This window comes from Myotis yumanensis, unplaced genomic scaffold (assembly GCF_028538775.1).
Source record: "Myotis yumanensis isolate MYYU_CA2020_CCGP unplaced genomic scaffold, mMyoYum1.0.hap1 SCAF_9, whole genome shotgun sequence".
NCBI lineage: Eukaryota > Metazoa > Chordata > Mammalia > Chiroptera > Vespertilionidae > Myotis > Myotis yumanensis.
The window spans coordinates 22,408,300-22,420,387 of record NW_027223760.1 but is presented as its reverse complement, the minus strand read 5'-3'; the positions used below and the strand labels follow the sequence as shown (position 1 = coordinate 22,420,387).

The 12,088-nt window shown below is 50.0% G+C and overlaps 1 protein-coding gene across 6 annotated transcripts in view; it reads right to left on the bottom strand.

The window, feature by feature from the left end:
* Positions 1-6,569: 6,569 nt before the first annotated feature.
* CCDC136 (coiled-coil domain containing 136) overlaps positions 6,570-12,088 on the bottom strand; it is a 29,126-nt gene continuing 23,607 nt past the window's right edge. For 3 of the 6 annotated variants that reach the window (XM_070423855.1, XM_070423857.1, XM_070423858.1), the window contains 2 exons: positions 10,672-10,778; positions 6,818-6,902 (listed from right to left, as the gene is read on the bottom strand). In XM_070423855.1, the coding sequence (XP_070279956.1) occupies positions 10,677-10,778 (102 nt within the window). In that variant the 3' untranslated portion in view covers positions 6,818-6,902; positions 10,672-10,676. Of the gene's footprint in view, positions 6,903-10,671; positions 10,779-12,088 lie in introns of all 6 variants that reach the window. The other 3 variants (XM_070423854.1, XM_070423856.1, XR_011472642.1) reach the window with 2 other exon arrangements.

Genomic DNA, 12,088 nt, shown 5'->3' with positions numbered 1-12,088 from the left:
GCGGTGCTGCTGGGGAAGTGCCGGCCGGGCCGGGCCGGGGGGTTTAAGAAGCCCCCGGGCCGCGCCCCCCCCGCCGCGCTCGCGGCCCCCGGGTCCACGTCAGAGCGCCGGCCTCCCAGGAATGCCGCCCGGCCCGCGGGTGGGGGCTGCACGGCCGCCCGCCCCGCCTCCTCCTCCCCGCCCCCACGCGGCCCGAGCCGCCCGAGGGGGCCTCCGGCCCCCTGCCAAGGGGGAGAGCGGGGGGAGGGGGGCTGGTCCCGGGGCGCCGCGCTGGAATGCAGGGGGGTGGGCACCCAACACCCCAGAACGGAGGATTGCCAATCAGAGATGAAATATGCCCGCTCCACGTCCCGCGGGACTGAAGACATAATTGGGGAAACTGAGGCCAGTGGTGGGTGCAGAGCACACTAAGGTGGGGTTGGCCGACTTTTGTGGATGAGTTGGGAGCCCTGGCTCCCAGCCCAGGGTATTGTCCACCTGCGGACGGACGGGGACAAGGGAGGGAAATGTGTGTGCTGGTAGAGAAGGACTGAGAGGAAGGAGGGACACTGCGGGCGATTAGGGAGAAGGTTTTGGGGGTGCTCCACTGTACAGGTAGAAAAGCCTGGCCTGAAGTCCAAATCCAGGGTCCCAGGAGACGGAGGGAGGCTACCCCTGACTCAGTGTCCCTGTCACTGGCCCGTTTGGCCTCATCCCCTCAGAATGAAGCTGAGCTCAGGAAAAGAGAACTCAGTGAGTCACACTGTGCCCCCCCCACCCCCAGTCTGACTCAACCAAGGCGATGAGAGGGAAGGGAGAGACTGCCCCACAGTAGCAGGGAGCCCCCTGGGCAATGTGCCCATTTGGGCCACAGGGCAGATCCTTCCAGTGAAAGGGCGGGTTAAGCCAGATAGAAACAGGGAGAGCAGTGCCCAGAGCAGCCAAGGAGAAACGTGACAGAGGCCGGTGGGCAGGGAGAGCCCCAGGGAGCCAGCCAGGAAGCCTAGCAGGACTGGGCCCAGAGTAAGCAGAGGGCGGCTGGAGGCTAGGGAATGGTGACAGCAAGGAAATCGAGGCCTGGATGACAGAGCTATAGAGTAGACTTACATTTAAAAAAAGCATATGTGGCCCTGGCCAGGGAGCTCAGTTGGCTAGAGAGCATCCTGATACACCAAGGTTGCGGTTTGATCGTGATCAGGGCACATGCAAGAATCAACCAATTTATTATTCCAAGTGGAACAACAAAAATCAATGTTTCTCTCTCTCTCCCTTCCTCTCTCTCTCTCTAAAAATCAATAAGGATTTTTAAGAGAATATATATTCCATAATTCTGTAACATATATGTATTCCATAACCCCTGGTACCCGCTTCGGGCCATACTTTTCAGCTTTCTTAGTCTTCAAGACCAAATAAGTTTGGGCCAGACGGCCTCTAGCTCACTCTATGTGATGATTGGAATTTGGGAAGGTTCTGGGGCCTTATAGGTGAATCCGTCTATTTTATTCCTCTTCTCCCTCAGACTCGTGAAAAGGAAGGGGATATGGGAAGCTTCGAAGGCTGTCTTCCCTCTGAAGGACAGGATGAGGGCAATCCCCATTAGTTATGGAGTTCAGAAAGAACTTGCAGGGGTGTGGGGAGCAGTGCTTATTGTGAAAGGGGTCCATGAATGATTTCTTTCCCTTCTCATTAGGTCGGGATGGGGAGGAGTAGAGAAGGGGCCAGAAACAGAAAAGGGGCCTGCTGTGTGTGGCTTGGGAGGGGGGAGCTGTGGGGGCCCTGATAGTGACAGGCGAGGTATAAATAGCTTGGGCCTGCGGCTCAGGCTCATGTTCTGTCGGCTGCCTGTGACGAGGTGCTCAGGAATTCCGCTCTCCTATTGGCACCCCCTCCCTATCCCAGCACTGTCATACCCCATACCACCTTTGTCCCATGGCCAAACCAGCCACCAAGCATCAGGGCTGTCTGTCTGCTTGAGAGGCTGAGCTCTCCTGTGGAGAGATGCCCAGCTCTGGGGACACATGACACAGAGCTAGGTCTCACAGGGGACTAAGTGTGTGTGTGTGTGTGTGTGTGTGTGTGTAAAGGCAGACTTCTGACACCCCACCGAAGTGCCAGCTGAGGGCTCAGTGATGTTGTCTCTGAAGCCTTGATGAAGAAACTGGGGAACAGATCTGAGAAAGGATGGGTGCCTCTCTCTGAGCTGCTGGGAGGAGGGAACTCGGGAAAGTGGGTTTGCTTGGAGCCAACAGCCCCTGTACACACCCTAGTGGCTCATGGACCTGTTTTGTGGGCATTACCTGAGGTCCCTCAGTCAGTTGAGGGCCGCTGTTAGGATGGCATGTTCAGAGGGAAGCCGCCAAGTGAAGAAAGAAGTCACTCCTGCTTCTCACTCCCTCCCTCCTAGAGAGGTCCTTGTGAGACCCCAGAGGAGTGAGTGGTCCAACAGAGCAGGGTGCCTAGTGCCAAGGATGGTTCCCGGAACCCTCCTTACCCCCCTGAAACCTGAGCCTGTTGCTCTCCAGGATAAATCGGGGCCTGACTCAGGCCCCAGCCAGCCAGTCACTGCAGCCTGACCCAGGGGCAGGCTGGTGACTCAGCCCTCAATATAGCCCATGAGCCCAGGCCCCAGGCCCGGCCATGAGGCTGGAACAGACCGTGCACAATGCTGGTCCTGGGGCCTGCCAAGTGGATTGGCCTCCTGAGGGCCAATGCGTTCCTCCCTGAGCCAGGCGGGGGCTCATCGAGGGGCTTACAGGGGGTTTCATCAGCTGAGTATGTGGGGCAGTGGTGGCTGGGGCCACAGGCCGTTTATAGGCCCCTGACTCACCACCTGCTGACCTGTCTCTGGGGAACAGGTTGCCTGGCTTTCCACCTGGCCCCAGTTTTCCCATCAAGGGACACTGCTCCTCTGCCACTGACAGTGGCCATGTTTAACTTGGTCTACTCAGAGTCGGAATGAGCAGGCCCAATGGGCCATGTTTTTCTGGAGCCAGAGACATGTTCACAGTCACCTGTGACATAGCAGGCTGGCCAGGCTCACAGCAGGCCCTTTGATCAGTCAGTGATACTGATTGTGGCCCTGACCCAGGTGCCAGGGACAGTGTGGTGTGATGGAAAGATCGATAGCCTCTGTAACCTTGGGCAGGTGATGTCACTCTTTTGGGCCTCAGTTTTCTCATCTCTAAAATGGAGTTAATAGCCCAGCCAGCATGGCTCAGTGGTTGAACGTTGACCTATGAGGCAGGAGGTCATGGTTCGATTCCCTGTCAGGGCCCATGCCCGGGTTGCAGACTTGATCCCCAGTGTGGGGTCGTACAGGAGGCAACTGATCCATGATTCTCTCTCATCACTGATGCTTCTATCTCTCTCTCCCTTCCTTTATGAAATCAATAAAAATATTTAAAAATAAATAAAATGGAGTTAATAGTGGTCGCATAGGGATTTTTTACGTGTGAAGATGAAAGGAGGGGACGTAAAATGATGAGCATGGTGCCTGGCAGCTAATAGGTGATCAGAAAATGAGTTAGTTTGCTTTTCTGGTATATTGGAAAGCCTATGGGTTCTGGGGAGCTAGGTCTTCCTCCCAGCTCTGTCTCTATCCCCGGTAGAGTCCACAGCCAGGATCTCCACCATGCTTCCTTCTTCCCTTCTCTACATCCTAACACTCCACCTCCCAGCATCAGAATCAGAGTACTTCTGATCTTTAGAACCACCCACCCTGCCCCCCGATAGCTGCTGATCCTTGACAGGAGTAGTAGGTGGTATACTGTACCACGTGACCCATGACCCGGGAAGGGAAAGCAGAGGGGGCGGTTGTGCAGGGAGAGAGCAGAAAGGAAGCAGCTACGCAGAGGGCTGGTGAGTGGGGAATTGGAGGTCCTTGAAGGTGATATGAAAGGAGTCCTCGGTTCTATCTGTACCTCAGCCTGGATGCATGTTCCCCTGGCTTCTAAGAGACGCCCTGTAGACTCAAAGCTAGTTCAAGTGACGAATACATTCAACACAGAGACCTCTTCACTCTGGTGAAGTGTATTAACAAGACCAGGAGTCAGAGCTCAAAAGGATGAAGAGAATGGCTTTCTAAAATGAGCCAATGGGCCCTAACCAGTTTGGCTCAGTGGATAGAGTGTCAGCCTGCGGACTGAAAGTTCCCAGGTTCGATTCCGGTCAAGGGCATATACCTTGGTTGCGGGCACATCCCCAGTAGGAGGTGTGCAGGAGGCAGCTGATCAATGTTCCTCTCACATCGATTCTAACTCTCTATCCCTCTCCCTTCCTCTCTGTAAAAAATCAATAAAATATATATTAAAAATAAAAAAATGAAATGAGCCAATGGGCCTGACTGTTGTGGCTCAATGGTTGAGTGTTGACCTATGAACCAGGATGTCACAGTTCGATTTCTGGTCAGGTCACATGCTCGATCCCCATGGGGGGCATGCAGGAGGCAGCCAATCAATTATTCTCTATTATCATTGTTTCTATCCCTCTCTCCCTCTCCCTCTCTGAAATCAATAAAAATATATTTAAAAATAAAATGAGTTAGGCTGGTGCGCTCAGTGGTTGAGCACCTACCTGGGAACCAGGAAGTCACGGTTCCATTCCCAGTCAGGGCACATGCCTGGGTTGCAGGCTTGATCCCCAGTGGGGGACATGCAGGAGGCAGCCAATCAATGATTCTCTCTCATCATTGATGTTTCTCTCTCTCCCTCTCCCTTCCTCTCTGAAATCAATAAAAATATATTTTTTTAAAAATGAGCCAACGGGGCAAGTGTCCTAAAGAAAGAGCTCTGTATTCTAAGCAAAAAGGCTGGGGAAAAGCAGGATCATTTTCCTGTCATTGCTCAGGCTTGGATTCGGGCCTGGGAAGGGCCAATAAAGTCCTGACTGGGGCCGATTGCCTACCAGATCATGACCTCCATCTTGACTTCTGATTAATTCCAAGGTAAATCAGTGATCCACGGTGGTAGGTAACCTCTAGTCCTTTCCACCATATATGTTCTCCAGCCAACTGGTGACTAGAATAAAGTCAATAAACAGCAGGGTTTCACTGCACTAAACAACCAGGAGCCAGGGACCAATGGCAACAGTGAGTTGTGAAGGAATTTCAATTAGGTTACAACTGAGGGCACACAGTCTAATATAATGGAGGGCAGTGCTTCTTAAATTCTATTGTGCCTACTAATCAATTGGGGATCTTGTTTAAATGCAGGTTCTATGTTGCATGTCTGAAGGGGCCTGAGGTGCTTCCTTCCCAACAAGCTTAAATGCTGATCTGTGGGCCACACTTTGAGTAGCTAGAAGCTAGGCCACCCTAAATCAGTGCTATCTTTAAAGAGTCATTTAGAGGGAGGCAAGAGGGACGTGTGGCACTGCCGTCAATCTGCCTAGGTGCAGCTCCATTTATAGGGGCTGGTCTTGTTTTCAGCACTGGCCTCGGGGCTGCTGGGATGGACTCCCACCCAGTTCAGCCTTGTCATTCTCTGGGCTGCACACAGTTTTAAAATCAAATTCTAAGTGGCCTTACTGCTGAATTCATTTAGTGCTTAGCAGTGTCCACCACCAGACATGCTCTATAGGTTGCTTTGGATATTTGGGTGAATGACTCTTCTGGCATCAGATGAAAAGGAAGTAGAGAGGGGTCTCAGGAAACCAGTAGTCATGGGGGTCTTATGAATATACTTGAGGGTTTTCATATGGAAACTTCATGATGAGAACAACCAATCAAAGCATTCCACGGGGATGAACGTTAAACAAGGACACTCATAAATTATCCTTACATTCTGCTTGTCTCTACTCAGAGCCATTCTCCATCCTTTGCTCTGCTCTGAACTCCAGGAGGCTGACCTTGAAAGATGACATCACACGGGGCACCTCTGCTCTCTGGTTCCCAGTAGGGCTCAGCCAATGAGAGGTACCAACAGGAGCCTGGGGGTGGGAAGAAGGTGGGGATACATAAACTCCCCCTTTTATTTGTGGCTCTGACAAGGACCGCATCCCCCTGTGGCCTCCACGTGTGTCTGGGCCCCTTTTCAGGCCTGGGATGGTAGCCACTTTCCACTGTTGCTGGTGCCTGGGGACTTCACAACTCCTTGTTAGTTCTTCAACTCTGCCTTCTGGTCGTTGTCCCTTCATTAAACTTTTCAGTAAAGCTTTTGTGTGTGTGGCCTGTTTACTGCCAGGCCCTGAGAGGTTAATAAAGTTTTCTCTAAGAGCAAACCCCTTGAGAAGTCATAGGACTAAGCCACGAAGGCTCACGCTCACACGCAGATCTTCTCAGGGCATTCTTCTCGAATAGCTAGGTGTGGGCACAGAACCTAAGGGCAGGTCACGGGGCCCCCCTCACACAAAGTACCCAGTTCACTCCATTTCTCTATGCTCAGATGAGCTCCGTGAGAGAGTGTTGATATGTACAGACCAATCCATCTGTGATTTGGTTGGCAGCACAGGAGCCAGCTTCATTTCTGAGGTCATTTCTAGGGTGAGAAATCATATTTAGGAGTCAGACCCTTATGTGAGGTGCCTGGTTTAAGGGAAACAGCTCTGTTCTGGTTGTGTTGTGAGGTATTTAACAAATCAGAAGCCACACAGTCTCATGTAGTTAGGTTGACATTTAATTACAAGGAACCCAGGATCTTACACAAGGCAGGAGATGGGTGCCAGCAGCCTTTTCAGCCTGAGTGACTGAGGCTAAAAAGATGGGGACACTGGGACATGTGGATGGGTGGGGCTCCGGCACAGTGTGTCCTGCCCAAAGCCGAGGGTAGTAGCCATTGGGGATCTGCCCCCACGGCTGGCCCAGGTCAGGTCTGCCATCACTCCAAGAGGCAGAACTCTGCCTCCTGCCGTCGCAGGTTGGGTAACACATACAGAGCCACAGCTGCAAGAGCCAAGAACACCATAGGCTTCCACATCCCAAGCATGTTCTGTGGGGACCAAAGACAAATGGTGAGTGCCCAGCCCCCTGAACCCTTCCCTAAGCCAGACATCCCCTGCCTACCGGTGCTGGAGACACCTGAGGACCACCTTGGCCCACTCCCCCTTACCTCCTGGATAACTGCTGGAGACAATGTGGTCTGAGTCCTGGCACCACTAGACACCTGAACGACCCTATGTGTCCCACCTAAGGGGCCTGTTTGCACGCCCCATGGGGTGAGAATCCCAGTTCCTGTGTGTAGGAGCAAGTTCAGGAGCCAGACTTTAGAGTATCCAAATGGTTGTAATGAGGGAGGTTGGCTACCATGGCAAAAATATGCGGGTAAATGTGGGCCTTTAAGAAAAGCAGCTGCACCTCATTAGTTCCTGGAGAATGAACTCAGAGTCAAGAGGATATGAAGACTGAGAGGAAATGAAGAAAGAACACCATGGAGTGTGGGCAAATATGAGGTCCTAGGCAGCCAAAAACCTTTGTGGAGAATGATGGTGGCTCAAGGAAATTCAAGGAAGCTGGTCACTGGCTCTGGGAGGCTGCCAGACCCTGCTGACCACAGCAAATCCTGCTGATCCATTTAGAGAACATGACATCCTGAATAAGAAAATACATACTCGGGGAAGTAGTTCCTAATTTTATTACTTTTTTACTGTATTACTTGAAAGACAGAATTTGAGTTTTAAGTTGTAAGCTATGGCATAACAGAAATACAGTTTTAGGGAAGGGCAAATATAGCCCATCAATGCTAAGAATGCATTTGCTCAGAGAATAACGAACCTAAAAAGAGGATTTTAAGCCAACTATAAAGAGCAAAGAAAACCTCCTACTGGTATACTTGTAAAAACAGCTACTAAAAAGAACATAAGATGTGAAGTGAGAAGCAAAACAATGTTGGAGGTGGGTATACAGAGTAATTCATAAAGGGAGCTAGGAAAAATACTGACATGCTCAGATGCTTACATCCTATTGTGCATTGGTAAAAATGCCAGTCTGGGGGTTTTTAAGGGTGCAAAGTGCTGAACCCATGCATGGGAACTGGCGTTCTTTATACCAGGTGCAGGCAAGATTCCAGGCTGGCTGAGTAAAGGGCTGGTTCGAGTATCACAAAGGGGTAAGTCATGTCAGGCTTTCCTTTCAGACTGGGTCACTAAATTCACAGATCCACAGACGAATCGTACCCCTGACGCCTGTGTAATTTTATTAGCCAATGTCACCCCAATAAGTTCAAGTTAAAAAATAAAATAAATCCACAGATCAAGAAAATCATGTTCTGGACTTAAGGTGTTTGACAAGGTTTTCCATGATATCTTTGGAGAGAACATGAAGGAAGTGAGTAGGATGACAGCACGGCTTGTTGTGTGACCATTTGTTATGTGACCAATGAGCTGGATAAAAGCCTGGTGAGATGACATTCAAGAGGCTCAGCCCTCACCTGTGACGTGGATGAGAATATGAGGGAGGGCTTGTCACCCCTGAGGATGACAAGCTGGTAGGGAAAGGAAATATTTTGAAACCAGAGTTGAGATTAGAAAAAAAACAACAACTCCACAGGTTAGATCAGTGGATTATCTCTAATAGGGATAAATGAAAATTTCTGTCTTGAATCCACAAAACCAACTGCAGGTAGAGAATGGGGGGCGGGGGGGGGGGTCACTTAGCATATGCAACATGCAAAGGGGTTTTATAATACATGAAGTAGATTAACAATGTGATCGGAGGCTGCATAAAGAGAAGTAATGGTATCTTCCTAATTACCTGGAAGCAACCAAGGAAAATGGCTCAAAATGAGGAGATAAGGGAAATCAGGATTGGAATTTTATCTGTTGCTAATGTTAAGTCCTTAGAATCTGATTCACAATTTCCCGGCTCTATAACTACTCCTCTCTGTGTCTTAGTTTTATCACATACCAAATTAATAATAGGGTTGTTGTAAGATTTAAATGAGTAACTAGAGATACAGTGATTAGGACAGCCGTGGCATGTAGTATGCATAGTATGCATCATATAAGTGTATGTTCTTTTTATTTATGTGGTGTTTTATCATGGTGAAGTACTTTTACATATATGAACTCATCTGATCCTCAGTGGGGAAGGCAGAGGTTTTATCATCCATCTTTTGCTTACATTTGAAGAAACGAACATTCAGATTATGCATTTTGCTCCCTGGAACCAAGCTGCAAGAAGCACAGACAGACGCAACCAAGCTCTCTGACCACTTTGTCAGGCAGGTTGTACCTATGCTACCTCGATTCCTGGTTGGGGAGCTGCATATTTGGTGCAGCAGGCTCTGGGCACAACAAACTCCCCTGAGAGGACCCTAAACCAGGAGTTCCTTCCTCTCACTCTGCCTGGGCCAGGCTGAGTTTGAGCTGGAGAAAGATTATAGCTGAATGCTCTGGGCCTCATCCCAGGGACTTAGAAATCGAGGCATATATAGGGGAAGAACGGGTACAGGGAGAGACTTGTCACTAAAGGAGTTGAAGACTGTCTATGGGATGTAAGTGCAATGCCTAAAAGGAGAAGAGCTGCCCTAACCGGTTTGGCTCAGTGGATAGAGCGTCGGCCTGTGGACTCAAGGGTCCCAGGTTCAATTCCGGTCAAGGGCATGTACCTTGGTTGCGGGCACATGCCCATTAGGGAATGTGCAGGAGGCAGCTGATCGATGTTTCTCTCTCATCAATGTTTCTAACTCTCTATCCTTCTCCCTTCCTCTCTGTAAAAAATCAATAAAATATATTAAAAAAAATAAAAATAAAAAAATAAAAGGAGAAGAGCTGAAGAGGGGGAAGAGTGGGGGGGTGGGGAGGGAAGAGAAAAAGGAAATGGTGATAAAAGCTACCAGCAAATGCTTCAGCTGCCACTCTGAACCTATGCATTAAGCCAACTACACTCCACTAACTGAGAAGTGAGAAGGAGGGTGAGAGAGGGCAGGGGGAGCATAAGAAAGGAGCTAAAACAGGCCGAGAAGAGATTATGGTTCTCGAAGGCAGGGGGAACCCTAGGGTTTTACCTTGGGCCACATTCTGCCTCCTGAATTTGGTATCCTGTTGGTACCAGATTACATGGACTGGCCAACTGAAGGTGCCCAGAATATATCAGCCTTGGTTCCCTGAGACACTGGCATCTCTGGTTGGTGGAAACTTTTCACCAATATAGTACCATCTCTCCAGAAAGCCCAGCTGAGAAAGAATTTGGCTCCCAAAGAAAGAACTGGAAAAAATCCCTGGCATTCCTATTCTGACTTTTCTGAAGACCAAAGCCCCAAATCAGAGAACTTCTCAGTAGAAAGTATATAATATGGTAGGAGTTTCAGTTCCATTTTTAACAAGGTTGAAGGATGAATTGAGGCTACCCTTGTACACATGACCCTACAGGAGTCACAGCTCTTCAGACCTCCTCTCTCACCCAACAGGGGCGGTGGCGAGTCCTTATTTTGCCAGCCTGGGCAGTTACAACAGTGAGTGCTTGGCTCTCGGGCTTAACAAAGAGCACCCAGGCCAGCCTTACAGACAGACATCAGCTCATCAGAAGTAGTTGGGCAGCTTTGGAAGTAGCAACAGTGCTGAGATCATCAAAACTTTTCCCAGAAGACAGAAGCTCAAACCATGTCCACAGTGGGCATCCGACTCCCTACGTGTTACAAAGACATGCTCCAAGAAGTCACAGATTTCCAAAAGCAAGAAGCAAGCCGCTGAAAGAAAAGCAAAAGAGGGGAGGCCAGGGCACCCTCCCTCGATCCCTCGAAGAAGACACAATACCAGTACCTGTGTTAGGACGACGTCTCGGCCCACCAGCACCAGAGCAAAGCCGATATGATCACCAGGCCTACAAGAGGCAAGGAGAAGATGGGGGGGTTGGGGGCAGGGGATGGCTGCAACATATCAAACGAGAAAGAAGCCGAGAAGAGACAGGAGGTGAAGGAAAGGTGGCATAAAAAGACATAAACACATGAATTCAACAGATAACGAAGATGAGAAAACAAAGGGAAAAGAGAGAGAGAGATCAAGAGATTAAATAACTGGTCAGCGAGAGCAGCAGGGTTTCTTCTCTGCTACCCGGCCTGGTTCTTCCCACTGGCAGCCTCCAGAAGGTTCAATACGGATAGGTGTCAACCAGGTGGTGAGTCCAGCTTTCCGGCTTCATTTCCCTCTTAAACCAGTCAAGTGGGTGCTCTGCGCCCTGACCTTTCCTGTGGGTCAGTGACTGTGGAAAAGTGAAGCTCCAAGGCGGAAAGCTGGGCTCTCCAGATGAGAAGGATGTATACTTTGTCACCCTAGGAAGAGCCCGTCTCTTGCCAGGCCACCTGTCCCTTTGTCAGCCCCTTGTTCTGGCTGTTTTCCACCAACTCTCTAAGTGTTCTGGGCTCTGGTCCCTCGTATCCCCTAGGAGTGTAATGCTGTGGTTATGAGACAAAATGCATTAAAACAAGCCAGCAAATGGAGAAGGGCCAGTTCTTTGCCGGCAACAATCTTCCAGAGACAAACTGTGTTTGCAGGCGATAACACAGATGCCAACAGAGCTGCCGGCGAAAGAGACAGGACCCCCTGGGCCAAAGGGCCACCTCCACAGCAAGTGCTTAACTTTGAAAATATCAGGCCTGGCATTGAGAAATATGGCACCCAAGGCCAGGAAATCTCTGAGGCTCTAAACCAGCACCTGGTGGAATGCCATGAATTCAAAGAAATACGACACCCACACCAGGATAGAGGCTGCAGTTCTCCCACTGCCCATCCTCAGCAACGGGCTGCCCCGGAAACAAGGACTGTATGCTGGGTCCTCAGCCGGGCGTGCTGCAGGCCGGCCTGCCAGAAAATCCCAGAGAGCCTTCCAGTGGACGGGGCACCCCACCACAAGAGACTTATTTTCTTCCCCTGTGTTTAGAGGGACAGAAAGAACCTGGACTTATTCAGGAAGTACTCAAACTCTTCAGGGAGCCAGAGCCCCCAGTTAACCTCAACCAGGGCAGGAGTTCAGCGGGTACATACCTGTACAGATGAACTAGTTATTAACATACAGAAATACTTTTATATTTTGTGGGTAAATGACTCAGGATACTCCCACTCCAACCTCTTAAGATCCAGCAGCTAAAGGGTTAGGGAACTGTTTGGTCTCCAGAGTGAAATATTCTGTCACTTCTGATCACTCCAGGCCCCCACCCTGACACCTTATAATATACAGAGC